Raw genomic sequence first — 24596 nt, 5'->3', positions numbered from 1 at the left:
AAGTCTCCGTCAGCCCCTCAGGGCTGGGTTGTGAACCCAGACACTGTCTCTGTCTGAATCCCCATCAGGGACCTATGGCTTAGGCTGCAGGTATGTTCCGTCCCCTCTTTGCTCTGCCCCGTCCTGTCCTCACGTCTGAGCATCACTGCTCCCCGTTTCCTGTCCCATACACATACACCCCACCAGCCACAGCGTCTTTATTTAGCGCTGGAAGCCTGAGAATCAAACACACATCAAATACATCAGTAAAAACAGTCCCCTGATTTAGTAACAGAGGGGAGCACAGGCCTGGCCTGGCTGGAGGGTTTAACAATAATCATACCTTGCTCATCCAGAGATGTGAAAGTGCTTTACGCAGGAGGGAAACAGATGGGGAAACTGAGGCACAGGAAGGTGGGAATATCACTGACTCAAGGTCACCCAGCAGGGCAGAGCCAGGAACAGGATTCAGAACACCTGATTCCCAGGCCAGTGCTCTGTCCACTAGGCCATCCTGCCTCTCTGCACCAGGAGCCAGGGTGACAAAGGCATTTAGGCACCTAGCGCTGAAGCCAGGCACATAGTGGGATTCACTAGAGCTCCTAGGCAGGCTGGGCACCTGACTCCTGTTGGCAGCCAATGAGAGTTAGGCACCTCACTCCCTTGCGCATTCTGTCAGTCACACGAGGGGCCCGTCTCCATCACTGGGCTCCTGAATCTGGCCCCAGGTGCTGAAGGACCCGGAGCAGGTGAGAAAGGGCAGCTCCTTCTCCGTGCAGAGTGGGGCCAGACAGCCCCCAGCTGCCTGCCCTCGCGTGTGAGCCATGTCCTGCACAGGCGCTGGGAGGTCACCCGCTGGGACACCAGCTGTGGCCGTGTGTCGCCTGAGGAGCCCTTAGTTGTCACCTCTGGGCCACACGCTGCTGCCTCTGGGGAGGTGGCGCTGTCCAGTCCCCAGGCGTTAGGGGAGCTGGGCTCCATCCACCCCCTGCTCCCTCACGGGGGCGCTTGGGGCAGCCAGTCCCCACCTGTCCAGCCCCCCTTGGTGATGGGCTCTGAGCTCTAGGGCTGACAATGCTACGTCAGAGCTGAGCCCACAGCCCAGGCTCCAGTGACTTGGGGCTATTCACCCAAAGCTCCCACCTCCCACAAACCCTTCCCATCACGGTCCTCCCCCCTCTAATGCTGGGAACAGGCTGAGCCTTGGGGAACCTGGGCCCAGCTGACGCCAGACAAGTCCCAGTGAGAAACAGGCCCCAATTTCTAGCCAGGCAGGTGATTAACACTGGGACAAACCACCCAGGGCAGGGGGGATTCTCCATCACCTGATGGTGTCAGAGCCAGGCTGGAGCCTTCCTGGGAGAGGCTTTGGTCCCACACGAGGTATTGGCTCAATGCAGGGGGCTGGGGGAGTCTCTGGGCTGTCCAGGTCAGACTGGCTGAGCTAACGTCCCTTCTGGCCCTGGAAGCCAACGCACAGGGGCTGTTTGTGTCCCAGTGTGGGGAGAGCCTGGCTGGGATGGGCCCGAAAACACAGGGCAAGTGTCAGAGACACAGGCTGGGAAACAGGCTGCAGGGGCTTCATTGATCTCACAGAGTGTCCCACCCCCTGCTGGGCCTGGACCCTGGGCTGAATCCTGCCTCCCTCCTCCAGCCCAACCCCCGGGCAGAATTAGACACTGCAGGACTAGACAGCGACCAGGTGCTGCTCAGGAGAGCGAAGGGAGAGGAGCAGCGGCTTCTGCTCAGCCACTCTCTGCACACCCAGTCCAGCTGCTCTACAGAGAGGGAACCACAGGATGAGCTGACAGCGCCCTGAACATCTGCAGAGTCCCCTGTGCAGATGTCTCTTTCCCTGCCCAGCAGTGAGCTCTGCCCAGCCTGACGCCGAGCTAGCAGCCCAGCGGGGTCGGGGGGGGGGTCACAGGCTGTGATGTGGGATTGAAGAATCTCTCACACTGTGATATTTCTGGCCCAGCTGGTGTCTCTATGACTCTTTCTCTGCGTCTCTGACGTTCTCCAGGGGACCCTGGCTCTGAAGCCCAAGAGCTGGGGGTCTGAGCAGTGACAGAGCCGCCCTCACAGAGTGCGGGAAAGTGAGCGAGTCCCACTGGGCTCAGACCAAAGGCCCCTGGGCATCTTCTGTTGTGATGGCGCCTGAAAAGGATAAAACCATGAGGTGTTTGGGGTCTGTAAAGCACCAGGCCCCCTCTGGCCATGAGGAACTGATCCCTATCCCCAACAGGCTCATTGGGATTACCCCTGCATGGCAGCACCCTGGGGAATCTGCCACCCTCCCTCCTGCCCTGTGCCCTACACAAGGCCCCCTGCGACCTCTTAGGAGTTAACAGGCACTGGCCTGTTGGGCTGTGAAAGCTTTTCCCCTCTGGCTGGGAGGATGCTGTGATCCATGGTGACACCTGGAGGAGCCTCAAACTGCTGTTCTGGGGGGAGACATAGATCGCGGCAGGTGTACGTGGGCCTGGCGGGATGCGCGCTCTAAGCTCTGTGTTGGCCATACTCCAGATCGATGGATATAGAGATCCCAGAGCTCCCGCTGGCTGAGTCTCAGAGACAGGTGAGGTCCTGCAGAGCCTCATTGGATGGTTCAGATGCTTCATCCCTCTTCCCCCCCCCCCGCCCCATAATGGCAGCACAGAGACATGGAGCCACCCCAGAGGCACGTGACCAGCAGGACCAGGGCGCCAGAGGGGGCCTGTCACACAAAGGGAACGCAGCCCCCTCGGCCTCACTGCTGCAGCTGCCTTCAGCCCTGAAAATGAGAACAAGAAGGGGAAACAAAACCTGAAATTTCCAGGCGTTTTTGTTTTCAAAACCTGAATCAACACCAACTATTGCTCTGGGCTGGAATTGCCTGTCAAAATGTTTAAAAAGTTTTCTCCAAAGAAAAGGAAAAATCCCAAAGACACATCCAATTTCTGAGAATTCCCCCCCCTGCCCCCGCCTTTCAGCAAGGACAAGCCTTTGGAGCAGCTCTACCCATGGGTCCCCGGGGGCAGTGCCTGGGATATGCATGGGTGACCTTGGATATGGGGTGTACAGCGATGATGAGGCCTGGAAGGAGTTCTCCTTGGAGGGCGGATCTGGCCTGGAAGGGCCTGGAGGAAGAGGGAGTAAAGTGGAAATGGGGTCTGGAGGGATCTCGGGGGCTCCGGGAATGGCCCCATTACTCTTGCAAATGCCTCTAGCTCGCACTGGGTTCTTTTTGTCCCTCTGGTTGCTGGCTTTTGGCTGCAGTTCCTGGAAGCTCAGCATGGTCAAGCTCAGGCGATTCCTCTCCAGTGCCTGGCAAAACACCTCCGGGGCTGGGAGTAGCCAGAACAGAGTGTGCCAGGCTGGGGCATATTTCCTGTGCTATGAAGTATGGTTAACACCTCCCTGGGGTTCCCCTCCACCAGCTACCGGGAGGTAAAATAACCCGGCACCAAGGCGGCCTTGTCTCCACTGGGATCTGACGTTGAGAGCATTGCCTGGGCCCAGCCAGCTCATTGCACTTACACCTTTTACTGAGCGCGGACCCAGCGTTTGTGGGCGGCACTGCCCAGGGCTCCCAGCCCCCCATGAGCTGCTGGGTCCCATCACGCCCTGCACTAAACCAACAGCCAGGCCCTAGGGTTTAAATGCAGCACACTCAGCAGTAAAGCCAGACACGGCGCACAGGAGCATTGGGGTCAGACTTTACAGCTCCACACCACAGCCATGGGCTAGAAACTGACTTTTTATTTGCTTTAAACAAAAGCTGAGATTCTCCCACAATACCAGGGCTCCAGGAGCTGGGGCTTTAAGGGAAACAACAAATACCATGAGACTTCACAACACTGCAGCTGGCAGCCTGTTCCCCTCCTGCACCCCAGCCCCCTCACTACAATTTCCAACATCATCTGAACTTCCCCACATCCTTGTTCCACGAGAAGCTTCTGCAGCATCGTCCATCATCCCTGCTGCCCCGTGAGACCAGCCAGCCCTGCTAGAGCCCGGGGGAGGGCTCCAGCAGTTGGGAGGCGGCTTCAGCCTTCAGGGTGCTGCTCAGCCCTCAGGGTGCTATCACAATCCAGTCTGACAATAGAGGGCCTGATCCTGTCACCCACTCGCACTGCCTGAGCAAGGCCGGATTAACTCTCCTGTGTGCCCAGGGCTATTAGATTTTGTGGGTCCCCTGTATACAAGTATTTTTCCTGGGAGGGAGTTTGGTACGGGAGGGGACTGGGGCAGGGGATTGGGGTGCAGGAGGGGTTGCAGGGTCTGGGAGGGAGTTTGGTACAGGAGGGGGCTCCGGACTGGTGCAGGGGGTTGGGGTGCAGGAGGGGGTGTGAGGTGTAGGCTCCGTCTGGGAGGCACTTACCACAGATGGCTCCTGGCTGGCAACACGGCAGGGCTCAGGCAGGCTGCCTGCCTGCCATAGTCCCACACCGCTCCCAGAAGCGGCTGGCTGCTGGTACGTCTCTGTGTGCCCCTTTGGAGAGGAGGACAGTGTGTCTCCTTGCGCTGCCCACACCCGCAAGCGCTGTCCCCATAGCTCCCATTGGCTGGGGGCAGCGCGAGGGCAGTGAGTGGAACCGCCTCTCCCTCCCCCCGGGCCAGGGGCCTCAGAGACGTGCCAGCAGCAGAGCGGCGTGGGGCCAGGGCAGGCAGCCTGAGCACTCCAGAGATCGCTCCCTGTGATTTATTTTTGCGGGGTCCCCCTTGAGCCAGGGCCCTGGGCTGCAGCCCCTAAAGCCCCTGTCTTAATCCCGTAAAGCCCCTGCCTTGTGCCTGAGGCCGGCAGGAGCAGCATGTGTGTGTCTGCAATGGGAGTGAGTCAGTGTCACTGCGAGACCCTTCCCCTTTGCATCCCTCGACTGGTGTGTATTGAATTTCCTACATTTAATAGTCGCGTTAACGCAGTTCCCTCCAATCAGCACATTCCGATGTAACTGGGGGTCGGGTCAAAGTGTTATCACGAATCGCTGCGGTTTTCCTTTGAGTTCAGGGGGAGGAAAAATCTGACGTGTCGCCATTTCCCCACGTTCCCTGTGCGGCGAGGTTCTTTCCCAGGTGTCAGCGCTTGGGTTGATTCCCCCATCTTATTTCCTGGCCCTGGTATCCCTGGAACAAGAGTCATCTCCAGAGACCCCTCGGTTGTCAAGTTCTGAGCGTTTTTCTCTGTGTGATTCCCCTTGCCCCACGGGAGGGGTTCAGACCTCAGGATTTTGATGTTTCTTTTTCCCCTTCTCTTTGGGGGCTGTTTGCAGTTGTGGATGCTCCTGCTCTGTTTTATGCCCATACCACAACTTGGAGAACCAGTTGGTGGGAGGAGGCTTTTGGACATTTTCTCTCACAGTTGGTCCTGCGCTGTTTTCTTTCACTTGCTTGTCTCCAGGCGCTGGGGCTGTTTCTCCCGTTGCAGGTGGCCCTGTGTTGTTTCCTGCTCCTGGATCTCCCTGACTAACAGACCCACTAACCATTAATTCCTGGCAGAAATCCCAGTCGCTGGGGAGGCAGATGCTGAGGGGTTTCCTCCCTGCAGCGTGCCCAGGGCTGAGGAACGGGAACAATCTCTCAGAAGTTTCCACAGGAATCTCCAGGATAAGGGCCATTGAACTGACACTATAAAATGAGAGACTCCCCCTTTCTAGATCTAGATACACCCCAACCACTGTCAGCCTCACACCCCAGTTCTGGATCACTGTGTCGGCCTCACTGGGGTGATACCGCTCCCCAGATCTCCCCAGAGCCCAGCACCCCCCCTCAGGGAGTTTCTCCAGCCTCTCCTGTCTCACTCTGTCCCTCACAGACTCACTCAGCACCCCCAGCTCCCAGTCCGGACTGTCCCCCACCTCCACCTCCCAGTACCCCCTGCAAAATCCACTACCGCCACTGTGATCCTTCCTGGCCACAAAACTCTCCCTCCCCACGGCGATCAGAGCCGCAGAGGGGGCAGCCAGCCCTGGTGATGGGGGGTTGTGCTGGACTGTTCTGCCATCCGCAGACGCGGTGAGTTCGGGGTGTTTGTAATCTGGATCCAGGGTGATGAGGACTAGGGAGAAAAACCAGAATAACCCCATTAGCCACAGGTCAGCCAGGGACCCTATGATCCCACAGGAGAGATTCCAGCCAGCACAGCCGGAGCGAAGGACAGAGTGTTAAGGGTTGCGGTGACTAGTTGGAGCTCCAGGCTGTGGCTGGGCCTGGTCCCTGAGCTGGTGGAGAGGTGGGGGGAGAGATAGTGGGGTTTGGGCTCCTTGCATCTTCTCACTCCCCCCTGCACGGGATCTGTCCCTGGGAGGCATTAGGGCTCTGGGTGGCCATGGAAGGTGTCCAGGGGGTGAAGACTGTGCAGGCTGCAGAGGGAGGGCTGAGTGGGGCTATAGGGGCAGATGACGGGGTAGGGATGGATCATCACTGAAGGGCCAAAGGGAGATGGGGGGTCATCAGGACTAGCTGAGGGGGGATTGTGAGGGACCTGCCCGTGGGTGAGACTTACAGCTCAGAGCAGCGTGTTCAGGACCATACATGGCATCCAGCCCCATGGCTCTGCAGCCAGCGCCCGCCCTCCCCACCTGCCCCATGGGGACCCCACACCTCTGCCAGCTCAGCTATGTAATGCCGATACCACTAACCCCAGTGCAGCATCTGCTCAGCCCCTCCCAGCCCCACTCACCCATGTAGCTCCGAGCCCTCCTGAACTCTGCAAGGGAAGAGGAACAAACATGGTCAGGGGCCTGGCAACCACAGGGAACTCGCTCCCACAGGAGAGGCTGTTCTGGGAGAGGGTCATTGGCAAATAGAAAGGAACCGAGTGATGTGAAATGTGACATGGAAACATGTCCTCTTACCTAGCTGTGTGACCGCCTTGTCTGAAATGGAAAGAGACGGAGTTATTCCCTGTCATTTAGGCAGAAGGCTCAGTTTTGGGAGCTGCTGTGGAGTGATCACTTTACATGTGGTTCTTGGGCCCTCACTGCTGAAGGAGAAATGTCCCGGCTGTGTGAAGTGAGAGACAGGCCCTTTCACCCCAGAGATCTCTGCTGACAGCAACGACTGACTCTCAGGGATGCCTTTATATTGTGTCTTAGTATCGGGGACTGGAGAAAATGTTGCTCTCAGTGATACTGCTGTAACTCCATAACTCCAGATGCTTCACTGGGGCGAATCTGGATTGACACCAGTGTCACCCAGAGCACAATCCAGGCCTGTAAGAAGCTGCTGATTGGTTGTTGAGGCCCCCAGCAGACTGGGGGATTTTGAAGGGACACTGACAGGTAAAAATCAGGCTGGGATTTGCAAAACATTTAACTTAGATGGAACATGCATGTCTGGATCTATGCAGCTCTGACATTCTCAACCCTATCATCTAAAGAGAATTACTAATAACCTTTTGGAGCAACAAAGCTACACACTCCAGGTGTAACCGGGGCATAGACAGATCTGGAGAGGATTAGAGCTCAGACCTGGGGTCCAGTCTTGGCAACAACGCATGGAAATGTGAGCGTGAATCTGGTCTCTTGCTCATCTCCATGTTCTGGGAAAGGACAGCCTGCACTGCCACAGTCATCTATAGAAAGTGGCTGGCCCCCTTCTCCTGCACCATAACAATGGGATTTGCATTGGATTGTCCAAGCCAAGGTGACACCTGTCTGTCTATCCAGACATGAGAGCAGGTGACCCTGTGTCTGCTGCAGAGAGCTCACAGTGCTGCCATGGGACTGGGTGACTCTAATGTGACTCTGATTCTGGCCCAAATTGTTCACTCAGCCCTGCCCTGTGGTGTCGGTGCTTCTGGATCTGCTCAGCACCGTGTGTGGCTGGGAGCTGCTGCCCAGGGGCTCTAGTGGGGAGGTGGATGAACTTACCAAGCTTCTCACGCAGCTCCTGGCACTCTGGGGAGAGAAGAGAAGGAGACCATCGTGGGTTCTGATCAGAGTGACATGGGGCTGTTCCAGACTCTGGGTACGTCTACACTGCAGCTGGGAGTGAGCTTCCCAGTTTGGACAGGCAGAGACACGCTAGCTCTGCTTGAGCCAGTGCACTAAAAGTAGCCGGGAAGCTGGGGGTAGCAGGTGCAGCAGCTTGGGTTGGCTGTTCAAGTACAAACCCGCTCAGACCCCCGGGAACACACTTGGGTAGGTACACTGAGCCACCCCCCACCCCCGGCACCTAGCATGTGTCTGGCTACCCGCGCTGGGATGCTCACTTCCTCCTGTAGTGTAGATGGACCCAATGCGCAAAGGGTCTCAGAACTGACAGGACACGTCAGACAAAACTGTTGTTAATGAACAACAAACAAGGTCCCAGATCAGCCCTAAACAGAGCCCACAAATGGCCAATGGGGGCATCACCCCCCCTCCCCCCGACAGCACTGCCAGAACATGTATCATATAGAGAGAGGCTCACCCAGACTCAGACCTCCCATTCCTGTGCTGGGCAATCCCTTTGTGTTGCTGATTTGCACAAGTGTGTAACTCTAGGGTCAGTGGTTGGCAGGAGCGTAACTTGGGAACAGCTCCGTAGCACTGTGTGGCAGTGGATTTACTGTCCGCTGCTAGAGATGTGGGGTCAGGTTCTGCCCCAGCTCTTGTGAGAACAATGTGAGTGGTGGGGCCCATCAGAATGCACCTCACCGAGCCCAGACACAGAGTCTGTGTTCTTTCGCAGCCAAGGCTTAGCCTCGGGGGGAGGGGGAAGAGGACAGGACTGTGGAGTCCAGCATTGGCATAGCAGCGATTTTGCAGTTCAGAACTGAGATAAATCCACAGACCTGCATGGAGGAAGTTTGCCCAGCCCCTGACTAAGGTTTTGTCTACAGAGCCCCATTGTTTGGCTGTTACCCCAGAATTGAGGAATGTGTTACCCCAGAACTTGAGTTAGCTAATAACAGCCAGAGTGTGCATTCAGCCACCAGGAATTAATCAAATAGAACACCACATAATTAAGGGTTAATTTGGACAAGCAGGGCTTTTGTAGGCAAGGTCAAATACTAGCTGCAGGCTTGTGATTTCTGCTAATTAGAAAGGGAGGAGGGGAGGAAAGAGTCAACAAATGATGGGACTGAAATGAAATAAGTGGATGGAGACCTTGAGTTTGGGCATCTTTGATACAGAAGCTTCTTATGGCTAAGATTGTTAGGATTGTTTTAGTGATAAGTAGTTTATTGAAGTGAGGAGAAGTGATGACCCAATAGGGGTCACTATGAGCTGTGTGGTTTGTAAAAGCTAGTTATAAAAAGAGCAGATAATAGAGTGTATTTTGGAGCGGTTCTCTGGAGCTATACTGAGAGACTTTTTCCTTCTCTCCGTCTTGGAAGTAACTGGCCATCGTTGTCCTGCTGTTAATTACTCAATGCCATCTCAGATTGTAGGTAATTATTTGGGATGTTCTAAACCTATTGTGTATGTTTGTTTGTGCTTAAATCTAATAAATAGTCGTTTTAGATAAGACCACACTTATTTGTATCAAGCTTTCATCAGCTGGAAGTGCTATGTTCCCATTGATTTATTCCTGACACCACTGCTTTGGATTTATGACCCTGGGCAACACAGCCTACGGGGGTGTGATTTGCAGCATGCACGGAAGTGCTATGCTGGGACTCTTACGTGTGGATGCTGCCGGTGCGCACTCACCCGTCTCTCTTCAGTTAGGACTACGTTAAATTTTTAACTAAGAATCTTTTAGTTCATACCCACGGAATCCACACAGGGTTGTTACAGGGCAGCACTTTGGTGCACATTCCTATTCACACCCCTGTAATCTGAACCATTGGGCAGTGTAGACATAGCCTGAGGCCCACCATTCCACGTGCATTAAATTCAGTCTCTGTTGTTTCGGATGATACTGAAATGTGAGCTACAAACTCTGCAGTGTTTGTTTCCAGGGCAGGGGGGAAATGAGCATGAAGGTGACTGAAGTCCATACAGCGCATGTGGTGATTTTCCCATCTCATTATAGTGTGAAAGCGCAGACACAGGTTCATTAGGGGTTTAGCAAAATACCTGATTCCAAGGTCTTCTTCTCAGTCTTTTCAGGATCTGAAATGGGGAAGAGAAAAGAGTCAGACCCAGAGACACACACTGGGTGTTGCTGTACACTCCCTAATGACTGGGGTTAGTCACAGACATCCCACACCCGCACTCCCAGCCCCAGTGCAGGAGCCGGCAGGTTTGACAGGAGCAGGGCTGGGGGTTAGTGATATGCACCAACAGGCAGGAGACCTGGGGGAGTCTCTCACTCCTTAGCCCTTTTCTACACACAATCTTACACGAGTTTAACTAATTAGGTTACAAAACACTCCTTGAGTTGAACTGGTGCAGGGCTGTGTGTGGCACAGGTCTTGGGCTGGTGCAGCAGGGCCAGCAGAACCATAGGGTGGGGTCAGTTATTCTACAGTGACCCCCCTGGCTAGTTACAGAACAGCACTGATTGCTGGGGAAGTCTCATCCAGCCCTCCCCAGCTGGAGGAATGGTGGCCACAAGGGGGCATGGCAGAGGGCAAAGGAGATGAAAGAGGGGGAGCCTCAGGGCTCTTCCGGGCTGTGATTGCCGTGAGAACCCCAGCCACCGCGCTGGCATGTTGTACCCATTCTCTCCACCTGTCATCCGTATTTCCCTGCTTGTGAGCTCAGTGCCCAGTAGAATGGGTCAGCACCACTAAGCACCATCACAATGAAAATCAATATTGTTCTTAAATACTGAAAAGTTCACAGTGGAATAAATTAGACACGTGGTGCTGCTGTGTCTATTGCTCGATTCATAGAGTTTCAGGCCAAGCAGATCAATTAATTCATCTCCTCTGACCTGCTGTGTATCGCAGGCCAGAGAATCCCACCCAGTTCCCCCGACACTGAGCCAATAACTCAGGTTTAGCTACAGCACATTCCAGAAAGGTGCCCAGTCTGGATGTGATGCCATCAAGAGATGGAGAATTCACCACTGCCCTGGGGAGCTTGCTCCAGTGGTTAATCACCCTCCCTGTGTCCTGTGCATTCGACAGTCACAAGGATGGAATCATCTCACAGAGCATCATTGACCTTCCAATGTCATTTCCTTTATGGAGAATAGAATCACGAGTAATTGCCCAGGATGATAGGGACAGAATCTGACCCAGAATTGTCATTGCAAACTGTCATCATGCCGCACACACACACAGGGAATCTCACAAGCACAGACACTTGGGTATCTGCTGCAAAATACACATTTACCAACCTGTTACTATCAACGTGTGTGAGAATGTGGGGGAGATGAGGAACCACTAGGCAAAAACCTCCTGGCTCCATCCCTTTCTTTGCACTGAGCCCACAGGTAATACCAAGCAGTCACAAAGCTCACTCATCTCAATAGACACAATAAGAGATACGGCAGGAGACCTACCATAAAATAATTTAGCCTCCTCTTTAGAGCGTTTCTTCTGAGAGGCCTTTCGTTTCGCTGTGAGACAGAGAATCAGACATTGCAGTGAGGCAGAAAAGGAAGGGGAAACACTGAGCAATTTGCTGATACACGTGGGGCCGGAGACCTCAGTGTGTTTGTTAGTTTGGTTTATTTCCTAAAACCAAAACAAGGTCAATATCTGAACAATAAGACACTTCCATGCCCCAGCCCAGTTCCCTCTAGGACCAGGCTCTAAACATGCAAGTAACACATTCCCATTACCTGTGTATCCAAGATATGCACAAGCTCCAGCAGCAATGAGAAACAGAGTGAAAATCACCCAGAATGCAGCCTGCCAGGGAGAAACACGGGGGAAGACGTCACCTGGGAAACAGAGAGCGCAGTGTGTGAGGAGCATGGTCCCATTCTGGAGCTGGAGAACGGGGTTTGCCATGTGGATTGACAGCTGAGTTCTGGATCAGAGATCCTCAGAAATTCCCAGGACTGAAGGGCACGTCCCCTCCAGGCTCAAATCACAGCCACTAATGGGAGCCATTGAAACCGGAGAAGCCAGGACAGCATCAGTTCCAAGAGCCAGGACTCTGCCCAAATCCCTCCCGCTGTTACAAGCTAACAGTCAGAGACTCCTTACCCAGCCTGCCCAGCACTGCCTGGCTGTTCAGATGGTCCCTGTCACACAGCTTCCAGTTCTCAGTCACCACGTCCAGTCCAGATAAGTTCAGCAGAGAACAATTGTTTTCCTAGTTGGCCTCAGTGTGTTATGGATTCATAGATGTTAAGGTCAGAAGGGGTCATTATGATCATCTAGTCTGACTTCCTGTATAACCCAGGCCAGAGACCCTCCCCCTGTGATCTCTGCATCCAGTCCAGTCACAGCAGATTTTATCAAAAGAGTCATCCAGTTTGGGTTGAAAGATTCCAAGTGATGGAGAATCCACCACGTCCCTAGGTCCGTTGTTCCAACGGTTAATTCCCCTCAATGTTAAAATTTTGCATCTTATTTCTAGTCTGAATTTGTCTAGCTTCAACTTCCAGCCATCAGAACTTGTTCTGCCTTTGTCTGCTAAGTTAAAGACCTATCCACTGTCAGAAATCTCCTCCCCAAGTAGGTACTTACAGACTATGATCAAGTCACCTTTTAGCCTTCCCTTGGATAAGCTCTATAACTTGAGCTCCTATGTTTCTCACTGTGAGGCAGGTTTCCAGACGTCTAATCTTTCTTGTAGCTATTTCCTGAGCACTTTCCAATTTGTCATTACCCCAGCTGACAGTGTGGGCACTAGAACGGGACACAGTATCCATAGTGGTCTTGCTTATGTAACCCACATATCATCTGGGTGTGGTGCTCTGTCCCATCTAGTGGAACCGAGACCACTGAGAGAGAGAGAGATAAAATGAGTCTGTGCTACAGCTTTAGCTATCAGCCAGTTGGCTTTTAGCTCATGTGGTAGAGGCTCATGCACTAAACTCCAGAAGCCCCAGGTTCGATCCTGCCTGCCAACGACCAGGGTCTGTCGGCATTACACTAACACCACACACAAGGGTAATGTCACTTCCTTTCTCCTGATAGATATTGTCATTTATACATACAAGGGTTGCATTCACCGTCTTCACTCTGGGAGCTCACATCCAAATCCTTTTCAGATTTCCAGGTTACAGTCTCCTATCCTGTAAGTGTGAGCTACACTCATTGTTTATAAATGTGTGACCTGGCATTTGGCCATGTTGAAATGCACGTGTGACAAAATGGGAATTTTCGCTGGAGCCACAGCACGGGTGTGGATCACTGACAGTATGTTATTAGAGTGAACCCACCTTACCAAGCGATCCAGGTCAGTCTGCACTACTGACCTGTCCCCATCATTTTTTACCATTCCACCAATTTTGGGGTCATCTGCAAATTTTACCAGCAATGATTTTACATTTCCTTCTAGCTCATCGACAAAGCTATTGAATAGCATTGACCCAGAACAGATCCCCCTGGGACAGCACTACAAATATCTCCATTTGAGGCTGATTCCTCATTACAATGACTTTGAGATCTATTAGTTAGCCAGTTTTTAATCCATATAGCATGGACTACATTGAGTGTGTACAGTGCTAATATTTTTTCTCAGTTTTACGCAGAACTAATTCAAACCCCCACGGAGTCTGAGACCTGGTCTACACTACAAAGTTATGTCGGCTTAATTACATCGCTCAGAATTGTGAAAAATTTCACGCCCTGTGCAATGTATTTAAGCCAACCTAACCCCCAGTGTAGCCACCAGTAGGTTGATGGAAGAATTCTTCTGTCAACCTAGCTACTGCCTCTTGGAGAGGTGGATTTACTACAGCCATGGAAGAACCCCTTCTGTCGCTGTAGTAAGTGTTTAAACCATAGAGCTGCAGCTGTAGTGTTTTTAGTGTAGACACACCCTGAGTCTATTATGTCATCCCAGTTACTTTTATCAACCAAACACAACATCTCCTCAAAGAACAATATCAAGTTCATTTCACAAGACTCAGCCCCAGCTCCTGACAGGCAGATTGTCCAGATCACAGAAACCTCCGTCACTAATGGCCCCACAAATCAGGTTAGAAGAACATTTCCTGTCTTAGTACCAGAAAGAGGTGCTAGCTGAGTGCAATTCCAGGCCCCGCACTCCCGTGGTGACCCCTGTAGGTCTTGTGGGAGCCCTAGATATAACTAAAAGTGTGAACCAAAGACTATGAACAAGAGTAGGCCTGGCCTTGGAAAAATAACAATACACCAGCTATTAGCTAGCACCAAGAAAGCACATTCCTGACTCAATAGGATAGTATAAAAACACATGGATCTCTCAAGTAACTATGTAAACGCATTCCTAAGAGATGGTACAGGAACACACCGACCCCTTGTAGGATAAAGATGGGATGACAGGTTAATGGATGAGGATATTTTGTTCCAGCTGGCAGGTACAAGGATAAGGGTGATAACTAACAATATCTGGACTGTAATACGTAACTTGTTGGTATCAGTGTCTAAAAGGAGAAGTGATAAGTGAGGCATCTTTGTCCAGCTGACGGGACAGCATCCTGGTGCACAGGCTGAGCAGGTACCTTGTTGTAGGCATACACACATTAGTGTGACTGTGGCTTCTACAGGGCTCTAGGCTTTGTCCACAATAAACCTGGCCGAGTGCCATCACCACTGAACTGAGCCTGTGATCTTTCTTATGAATAACGTCAGGGTCGGCTGAATTAACACACTGCACCATCTGCTGGTGCAGCTGACATAGGAGCTCCCAGAACAGCAACACTAGCAGCAGTAACAACTTAGCAACTTTAACAATTTTCCACAGCACTAACAACAACCCCTTCTCACCTGAGAGGTGAATGGCCGATTGTCGCTCGGTCACCAGCAGGGCATTCCGCACTATGCAGCTGATGTCTCCATTGTCTTCTCCTTCTGTGACAGTGACGTGACTCACAACACTATACAGGTTCTCCCTTTCCTGAGTCATGTCGGTCACAATCTCCATCCCCAGGTTCTGCCCATTCTTGCCAACCCACTGGAGTTCGGGTTTGGGGAACCAGCCTGCGGTTCTACAGATCAGCCCGATGCCCTGGCCCCGGGGGCCCAGCACATCAATCAATACTGGAGCCACAGCTGTGAGGAGACAGAGAGTTTGTGTATCAGGAAATCGTGTCTTTGGTAGCACCATGTGAGTCCTCAGATACCGCTGGATATAGGGGGCTGTGGCTTGAAAGCTCCATTCCCATACGTGCAAAACCTCCCTGGGATCCCTCATTGTGACGACTGGGGAAATTAAATAATATCATCTTCCATTTCCATAGAGCACTGTGCCTTGCAGGCTCACAGAGGAAGGTGCAGGCTTATACAGCTACACAGAGATCACTGCTCCCGCTGCTGAAATGCAGCTACATCTGGGGTGCAGCCCAGCAGCTGTCAGGATCACTGCACTTTGGTACAGAGCAGAAGGTGAGGAATAGTGACCCTGCCTACATCACTGCTATGACTCCTCCTATGCCACTCTTCTAATAACTGTCCCCTCTGGTGTCCTCCTCTCACACTGGTAACAGTGCCCCAGGCCAAGCCACCCTCGTGCTTGGATTTCCCTCTTCCTGTGCTGCACACAACCACCCTCCCCTCTTTTAAATCTCTCCCTAAAAACACATGTCTCCTGTGGAGCCTTTGGACTAGGAGCCACTGAAGATGGGAGATGATTTAAAACAACCTCAATGTTCTGCATTATCACAAGAGGGCCCCTCACCAGGGGCTTGATGTTTCTGAACTGCATTGTCTGGGGCTAGGTTACTCAGTGAGCTCAATGGGCAGAGACCGTCCCTTCCACTGCCCTTGTGCAGCACTGAATGTGGGGTCAGTGTCCAGGGAATAAAAAACAATATCCCAGCCCTTGGAAACTGCAGGGGGAGTTTCAGGGAAGTCAAATTTCATTATCACCTGAGCTGGGATTTGGGCAGAACATGGGGGTAAAGGTCCCACTCCCTCAAACAGCACCGCAATGAGCATGAGAGCTGAGAGCCGTAGCTTTATGTCTCATTTAAAAGAGGTCATTTAATGCAGCACTGAGCCTGCTAGCACCACAGTGGGGTCAGTGCTGAGTGTCAGGGGACAGGGCCCCCTACCGAGTCCTGCACACCACTCCCTACAGCACAGGACCCTTACTGCAGTGCTGGGCTCAGTGCGGGGGCACCCCCAGTGGCAGAGGAGGCTCTGGCTGCCCCTTAGTTCTGTGTCTCACCTGCGACCTGTAGCTCGGTGGTGGCTTCCTGGGTCCATTCTGAGTTCCTCACAAGGCACTGGTATGTCCCAGCATCTGCCACTTGGAGCCGTTTCAGCTTCAGAGAGACGTTCCCGCTGCTGAACTCCTGCGGGAACAGCTCCGTCCGCGTCTGGTAACCCTCCCCTGGAAGGCCCTGGGTACCCTCATCTGAGTACTCATGAATCAGAACAAATCCTGGTTCAATTTTCCTCCACAGCACTTCCATGCCGAGAAGCCGGGCTGGGGGTGTGAGCTGGCAAGGTAACACCACATCCCGGCCAACTACCCCCACCACGGGACGCGAGGAGCCAGCCAGGGAGAACTTCTCTGCAATAGACAATCCCAGGAGCAGATTGAATGATCAGAAAGAGCAGAGGGTGCCAACCCTTGAGCTACTATGTGTTTTTCATAAAGCCCCAGCTCCTGGAGGCCTGTGATTCTGTGAGAATCTCAGCTTTCATTTAAAACAAAAATCAGTTTCTAGCTCTAGTGATTGCAGAGAAAAGCATGAAAATGGGACCCAAGGGTGATGGAAGGCTCAAAACTAAAGGAAACAAGAAGATCCCCAAAAGGTTTTTTTTTTTAATCTGATGATTTTTTAGCCAATCTCCTGATTATTGGTTCCTGACTCATGGTGGCTGAAGGCTTGGAGTAAGCGATGCTGCAGCTCCCATTCATCCTAATGGGAACTGGGCACCCCCATCCCTCAGGCAGCTGGGAAGATCTCAGCCTTGCAGACCATGAGAATCCAGGTTCCCAGTGGGGCAGGTCTGGCAGCACGGTGCCTTCGGGTGCCATGGCAGGACAGGAAGGGATCAGTGTTGGGGGGCTCTAGGAACCTCTCTCAGGGGTAACAGGAGCTGGGTGATTTGCTGCAAGATCCGACAATCCTGACACCCAGAGCTAGGACATGCCCTGGTCACCCCAACATCATCCCCAACCCACAGCCTCCTGGACCTGGACCCTTTTACTCTGCAGGACTGAGGCGGTCCCAGAGGGTGGGGGTGTAATTGGGCCTCAGATGCCCGTACTCCAGCCCTGCAGGGGTCTGCGTACATGGGGGACAGGGAAGGAAATAATTGGGATTCAAACGTTTTTACCAGAGAGAGAACACGGCGCCAGGAGGAGGATCCCCAGGCTGCACACACAGAGTCGCCACCACGTTGCCATGGGGACACCCCAGGCAGGGATCTGTAAGGAGAGAGCAGGGATGGTTAACACCTCCCCAGGCTGCGTGAGGGGCCAGCAGTGCAGGGAACATGCCCCATTCATTGTCTGACCTGACCCACTCTGCTCCCAGGCAGAGCAGCTCCCCAGGGACAGGAGAGGATTTCACCCCTCCCAGGCTGCCCTGCCGCCTGTCCAGGCCTGGCACTAGGAATTTCCACGCCCGGGACATGCCGTGTATCCACCCCCATTTCCTCCCCTCGTCGGTTCTCTGATCAGCCACTGGTGCAGGTGCCCACCCAAGACCAGTGCAGGGTGAGTCTGCAGCAGATCAGGGCCACTTCCAAAGTAACCCAAGTGGTACCCACACCACTGTCCCCCCTGCAGAAGGGGCCTGGCTCTGTGCCTGCCTCCATCTGGGATAACACAGCAGATGTGTGACCCGGGACTCTCCACAGCTAACTGCATGCGGCTCTACAGTGTGAGCTAAAGAACCAGGCTGCGCAGCTGGGGCTGTGACATAAGAACATAAGAACGGCCGTACCGGGTCAGACCAAAGGTCCATCTAGCCCAGTATCCTGTCTACCGACAGTGGCCAATGCCAGGTGCCCCAGAGGGAGTGGACCAACAGGCAATGATCAAGTGATCTCTCTCCTGCCATCCATCTCCATCCTCTGACAAACAGAGGCTAGGGACACCATTCCTTACCCATCCTGGCTAATAGCCATTAATGGACTTAACCACCCTGAATTTATCCAGTTCTCTTTTAAACGCTGTTATAATCCTAGCCTTCACAACCTCCTCAGGTAAGGAGTTCCACAAGTTGACTGTGTGCTGCGTGAAGAAGAACTTCCTTGTATTTGTTTTAAACCTGCTGCCTATTAATTTCATTTGGTGACCCCTAGTTCTTGTATTATGGGAATAAGTAAATAACTTCCTTATCCACTTTCTCCACATCACTCATGATTTTATATACCTCTATCATATCCCCCCTTAGTCTCCTCTTTTCCAAGCTAAAGAGTCCTAGCCTCTTTAATCTCTCCTCATATGGGACCCGTTCCAAACCCCTAATCATTTTAGTTGCCCTTTTCTGAACCTTTTCTAGTGCCAGTATATCTTTTTTTAGATGAGGAGACTACATCTGTACACAGTATTTGAGATGTGGGCGTACCATCGATTTATATAAGGGCAATAATATATTCTCAGTCACGTGCTGTGTGGACCAGGCCCAGAGGGGACCCGTCTCATACCCTGGCCACTGGGTGATATCTGGGCACCTTTCTACAGGTCAGACTGACAAGAAGTCATCCACCTGTGTAAGTGATGCTGCCAAGTGACAGGGATGGGGCTGGCAGTGGTTGTGACAGACACCAGGGGGTGCTGTCAGGTACCTGCTCCCCCTCCTCTGACATCAACAGAAGACCATCACATCGGTAGACATTACAACAAGATACACTTAGGGTCATCAGGGGCTGTCTCAGCTCTGCTCAGAGCCTCAGACATTCTCCCCCCAATTCTCCGGCCTGTGTACACAGGGTCAGACTGGATGGACTCAATTGACTCTTCTGGCCTTAGCATCTGTGCAGCTATTTCTGTTTCACATCCAGCTCCCTCCAAGCCTGTCCATCATGTGCATGGTGCATTGAAAACTGTATTGGAATTGTAAGCTGTCACTGTAAATGGGGGTTTTCCTGATCCTGCTGGCAGGCAGGGGGCTCTGTAGTGAAGTGTGTGATCTGGGTCCAGCAGGCAGCTCTACACAGAGCAGGCTAGAGCAAGGCAGGATGACCTGGGCCTCTGTGTCTTAGGGAGCAGCCCTCCTTTGTCTCTTTCTCTTTTGGGTCCTCGTTCTGGATTCTGAGCATTAAAACCGTGTTACGCTGCAAAGCTGCCAGCCAGAAGATTTATGATTTTATGTCACACCTCTGTATATGTGGGGAGCATAACAATCAGGACCATGCACCCAACAAGACCTCCCTTCTGAGCCCATCCAAGGTCATTTGGAAATGACATGATATTCCTGAGGGAAGAGTTAAGACCTAGGCCTAATAGGACCATGCCCGGGGCAAGGTTAAGGCCTAGGTGCTATAGGCCCTTGTCCAGGGGAGGGTGAAAGCCTAGACACTACAGGCCAGTGCCAGGACAGGGTTAAGGCTTAGGCACTAAAATAGATCTTTCTTGAGATAGGCCATATCTGCATGCAGTATAAAAGATGTGGGCGTACCATGGATTTATATAGAGGCAACATGATATTTTCTGTCTTATCTATCCCCTTCTTAACGATTCCCAACATTCTGTTATTTGGGGAGATCATAGGCCCTTTTCTCAAAATAATATTTCTGCTTCCATTTCTGATTTTCTTTCATCTTCCATATGGTTTCATTGTCATGAGATTTCAACAAGTTATCAGTGATTGGTAAATGAGATCTGATCCTTCTTCCCATTAACAGCTGACCTGGAGAAGAGCCATTCTCCAGAGCTGTAATGCAGTAAATCAATATAGCTGTATGCGTATCACCCTCACCACCAAAAGTCTTTTTCATAAGGTTTTTTACTGTCCACACAGACCTTTCCACAAGTCTGTTCTATTGGGGATCATTTGGATTTGATGTTTTGTGATGAAAATCCCAATCTATGGCAAATTACTTAAAATCTGCACTGGAAAATTGCAGCCTCTTATTGCTAAAGACTTCATCTGGAATTCCACGTCTGGAGAAGATTCCTTTCATGCCGGCTGTCACTGACTTACTATTACTACTGTGCAGTGTGCAAATTTCTAGATACAGAGAATAATAAAATGTGAATATTAAATAATCCTTTCATTGCCAGGTAAATAAGTCAGTGCCGACTTTCTCAAAAGGCCTTTGTGGAACTGGGTGAGGTGTCAGCAGCTCTGTCTGTTGGCATGGCTTTTATTTCAAGTATGAAAAGTGGTTTCCTACTCCAGTCATAATGTAGTGATTGATCCACAGCCAAAACATCACCTCTCATGATCATTGTTTGCACTTCTCAATTCCTAAGTGATCCTCCTGGATCTTCTATAGCATTTGTTTCTGGAGGCTCATTGGTATTACAACCTTGTTGCCCTTGAAAATTACCCCATCTATCACAATAGGTTCATTATTCATGGGGAAATTCGGCACCACTGAGCACATGCATAATTTATGTGTCGAGCAGAATTTTTTCCCTCCAAAATAAATTCTGCTGCAAAGTTGTTGCAGTTATGCCTTTTGCCCACCAGGGGCTGCTGTGTTGCCAGAACAGAGCAGCCATTCCTGGGCCAAACCCAGCTGCCAATAGGGAAGAGAAGGGGCTGTCTTCCTCACAGTTGTGGGCCAGGGACAGACAGCATGGGGCACATGGGCTGCTGGAGAGTTACAGACGGATTCATAAGGGCTACTGGGGGAGGACAGACTGGGGCAGGGCTGAATGGTAGTGGAAGAACAGGGCCACATGGGGACACACTGGGGACAGGGGGTGCAGGGACACATGTGGCTAGGGGGTCCAGCTGAATGGGGTATGAGAGACACATGGAGACAAGGGGAAGGGGTGCAGGGACACATGGGGATGTGGGAATGTGGCTCATTGAACAGGGATGCAGGGATACATAGGGAAGGGGGTGGTTGAGTGGGGGCACAGTGACAAATGGGGATGGGGTGCAGGGACACATGGGGGTCTCTGAGTGGAGGTGTCTGAGTGGGGGTGGAGGGATACATGGGGACAGGGGGAGGGGTGCAGGGACACATAAGGATGGGGAGGAGAAGTGGCTGAGTGGGGGTGCAAGGACACATGGGGACAGGGGTGCAGGGACACATGGGGTGTCTGAGTGGGGGTTCACAGACCCATGGGGACAGGGGGAGGGGTTCAGAAATACATGAAGAAATGGGGCGGCTGGGTGGGAGCACAGGGAGACAGTCTGGGGGGTGGAGGAACATGAGGACAGGGGAAGACTGCAGGGACACATAGGGATGGGAGATAAGTGGTGGCTGAGTCGGGGTGCAAGGACATACAGGAATGGAGGGGGCTGCAGGGATACATGGGGACGGGGCAGATGTATCTGACTGAATGGGAGAGGCTGGGGGATCAGCCAGGGTCTGCACGGGGAAGGCTCCCTAACAATCCCTCCCCACCACCCCAAAACCTGTTCTGTACTTCTCCCACCCACACCCAACAACCCTCCAAGTTCACACCAAGACTCCTTCCCAGCAATTACTTCCCTCTTCCTCAGCTCCTCTGTTACCCCGACTCTCCCAAGCCTTTGCACTGCTTCTAAGGGGAGTGGGGAATATGGTTCTGTATTGTAGATTAAATGAATTATTACTCAGAGTTCTGTATTAATATGGCTAGTAAGGAATCTATTTGTCAAATAAAAAACCCAAAACATTTCCTGAATCTTTTTTTTTTTTGTTTGTGTTGTTACAGACATACTTGCTGACAGGTATTTTGAAATAAATTACCAAAAATAATTGAAACTGGTGTGATTACATTGTGTTATTTTGACAAATAAAATAGGCAGAATTTTGCAGAATCTCTCATTTTTTGGAGCAGAATTACCCCGGGGTATTTCATATCTGCAGTTCCAATAGTCTCTTATACTTGGACAGCAACTAGTTATTTCTTCAGGCCACTCTTCCATTATAACTTCTTTAAGGATCCCCAACAATTAGTTTTTCTCCATTTCACCTCTTATTTGTTGCAGTTTCCTGTTAGCTACAGGAATTGACTTTACAATCCGATCTACGTAGCCTTGCCTCTCTATCTCTAAGGTCTACTTTAGTTTTGAAGTGGGAGTCATCACTCTAGAAAGTGCATCTGCAGTGAACATACTTCTGTAGCTTTATCAGCGTTCTTTGAATCCTTAAGATACAGTCATTTAGAATCATAGAATATCAGGGTTGGAAGGGACCTCAGGAGGTCATCTAGTCCAACCCCCTGCTCAAAGCAGGACTGTGACAGGGTCGGTAGCTCACCGCTGTGGCGCCTCCTCCTGGCCGCTTCGGGGAATTAGTTTTGCGCCAGTAGAGCGCCCTCTTTGGGTGGCGTTCCGCCTGTCGTCTCGCCTCTGTGGGGTGCACGGACTTGCGTTGCTCCCGACGTCGGCGTCCTCTTCTGGAACACTGCCCTCCGGCAGTGTCCCTCTGTCCAATCACACCCCCTTCCGGGGGTGGGGGTAAACAACAGCCCCACACCTTCAAGTCCGATCCTCACCGTCTAGGATCTGGTGTGGTTCTGACCGGCCGCTCCCTGCGGCCCGTGGCTGTGCGTGGGGTAGCACAGCAAACAAAGGGGGAAAAAGGGGGGGGGGGACTCAGGCCCGCCCACTACTCTGAGTCCCGGTCCAGAGGCCCTCGTGTGACAGTCTCACTGTCTTCCTTCTCCTTCCTCCTCTGACTATCCCTCTGGACCGCTTCCCCAACAGCCCTTCGCTACGTCAGGCCTCCTCCTCCCAGGCCTGCCGCCTAGCAGGCTATAGAGTAGGGCCTTCTCCCACTCTCTCAGGCTGGCCTGCACTGCGCTGCCCGTGGTGCTGGCCTCCCAGCTCTGGAGACAGACCTTCCCCTCTGAAGGCCTGGGACAGACTGACTGCTCCTGCTCTGGGCAGCCTTTTATATGGCTAAGCCGGGCTCTGATTGGCTGGCTCCAATCTGCCTTCCTATTGGCTCCCAGTAAGCCCTCTCCTGATTGGCCGCGCGTCTACGCAGGCGCTTAGGCCTGCCGCAGCCCAGTCTCTCTAGGTGTGGGGTAATCGCCCCACCACAAGGACCAATTCCCAACTAAATCAATTTAGTGGTTTGCCAAATAACATTATCAGGGGCTTGTGGTCTGTTTCAATATCCACTGTCTGGACATAAATATATTAATTGAATCTCTCACAGGCAAACACTATTCCTAAAAGCTCCTTCTCAATCTGTGTGTATCTGGTTTCTGCCTCAATCAGTGATTTGGATGTTTACACCACTGGTTGCTAACAATCTTCATGTTTCTCTAAAATAACCGCACCTAATCCAGACAGTATTTTCTGAAATTTTAAAATGCCTGTCTAGCACATAGAACTTCAATACTGGTTCTTGTATCAGTTGTTATTTCAAACCTTTCCATGAATCCTCCTGTTCTACACCCAAATACCATTTATATTTATTTTCTAGGAGTTGCCTCAAAGCCACTGTTTTTGTAGCTAGATTAGGTATGAATTTCCCAAGATAATTAAGCATTCCCAGGAACCATTGGACATCTTTCTTTGACTGGGGACATGGCATCATTTCAATGGCTGAAACCTTCCTCTCATCAGGTGTTACATCTTTTGTTGGAAATAATATCTCCAATAAAAGTCAGTTCTGTAACCCCTAAAACACATCTCTCCCTGTTTAGTTTCAAGTTTGCAGCTCTAGTTGCATCCAAGACTTCCCAGTCTACTCCTCTTTAGTTGGGCCCCAGATTATGATATCATCCATTGAGGTGTCAATACCCATGAATATATTAATAGATCCTGTAGCAGGCAACAATCATATGTATGGTTTTGTGCTGAAGCTATGCCAAAGGGTAGGTGTAAGAATCTGTATCTTCCAAATGGGGTATTAAATGTGATAGTTTTGAGCTTTCTTCAGTTAATTTTAGCTGCCAAAATCCTGAGGGTGCATCCAATTTACTGAACTATTGTATGAGCTATAATCTCTTCCCTGGTTGGCAGTTTGAAATGTTCTCTTTTTATAGCCTTGTTGAAGTCTCTCAGATCTAAGCATATGTGTAGCTGGCCGTTATTTTTCTCCACAATAATTAGGGAGCTCACCCATTCCATTGGCTCTTTGGTTTTTTGTATTACTTGCATTACTTCCATCCTTGTGAGCTCAGCCTTGAGTTGATCACAGAGTCAAAATGGCACCTTTCTATAAGGATGGATAACTGGAGGGACCTGCTTGTTTATCTGGATTGTATGTTCACCCTGAAAGCAACCCAACCTTAGGGTTACCATACGTCCATTTTTTCCCGGACATGTCCGGCTTTTTGGTAATCAAACCCCCGTCCCCGGGGGGAATTGCCAAAAAGCCGAACATGTCCGGGAAAATACCGGCTGGGCACTTCCCCTCCTGGGCTCCAGCTGCTCTGCTCCGGCAGCGCAGCGTCCAGAGGCAAGGGGGCTGCCTGAAGCCGGTAGCGCACGGGCAGCTTGGCTCTTAAACAGAGCTGAAGAGTCAGGGGAGGAGCAGAGCAGCTGGAGCCCGGGAGGGGAAGTGCCCGGCCGGGGGCGCAGGGTCCGGAGGCATGGGGGCTGCCCGAAGCCCGAGCGCTACTGCCGGC

At 51.8% G+C, this 24596-nt stretch overlaps 1 protein-coding gene across 1 annotated transcript; it reads right to left on the bottom strand.

Annotated features, from left to right (window-relative positions):
- Positions 1-3705: 3705 nt before the first annotated feature.
- On the bottom strand, positions 3706-17334 carry LOC117880107 (butyrophilin subfamily 3 member A1-like). The gene is made up of 10 exons (XM_034775843.1): positions 17234-17334; positions 16113-16460; positions 14711-14995; positions 11626-11727; positions 11344-11400; positions 9969-10004; positions 7833-7859; positions 6816-6836; positions 6641-6667; positions 3706-6016 (listed from the first exon to the last, which is right to left on the bottom strand). Exons 1-10 carry the CDS (start codon positions 17301-17303, stop codon positions 5175-5177), a joined length of 1815 nt encoding a protein of 604 aa, XP_034631734.1. The 5' UTR covers positions 17304-17334; the 3' UTR covers positions 3706-5174.
- Between the last annotated feature and the right edge of the window lie 7262 nt (positions 17335-24596).

Source organism: Trachemys scripta, chromosome 7, assembly GCF_013100865.1.
Source record: "Trachemys scripta elegans isolate TJP31775 chromosome 7, CAS_Tse_1.0, whole genome shotgun sequence".
Lineage (NCBI taxonomy): Eukaryota > Metazoa > Chordata > Testudines > Emydidae > Trachemys > Trachemys scripta.
Note: the sequence above shows the minus strand (reverse complement) of the source record. Positions and strands in the feature narration are given on the sequence as shown.

Coding starts and splice junctions, on each gene's coding strand:
- LOC117880107 (XM_034775843.1), bottom strand. CDS start 17,303: ATGGCAACGTGGTGGCGACTCTGTGTGTGCAGCCTGGGGATCCTCCTC. Junction 14,996..16,112: donor CACCGAGCTACAGGTCGCAG/GTGAGACACAGA, acceptor GTCTCCTCACAG/CTGTGGCTCCAGTATTGATT. Junction 11,728..14,710: donor ATCGGCCATTCACCTCTCAG/GTGAGAAGGGGT, acceptor TCTGTTTCCCAG/GTGACGTCTTCCCCCGTGTT.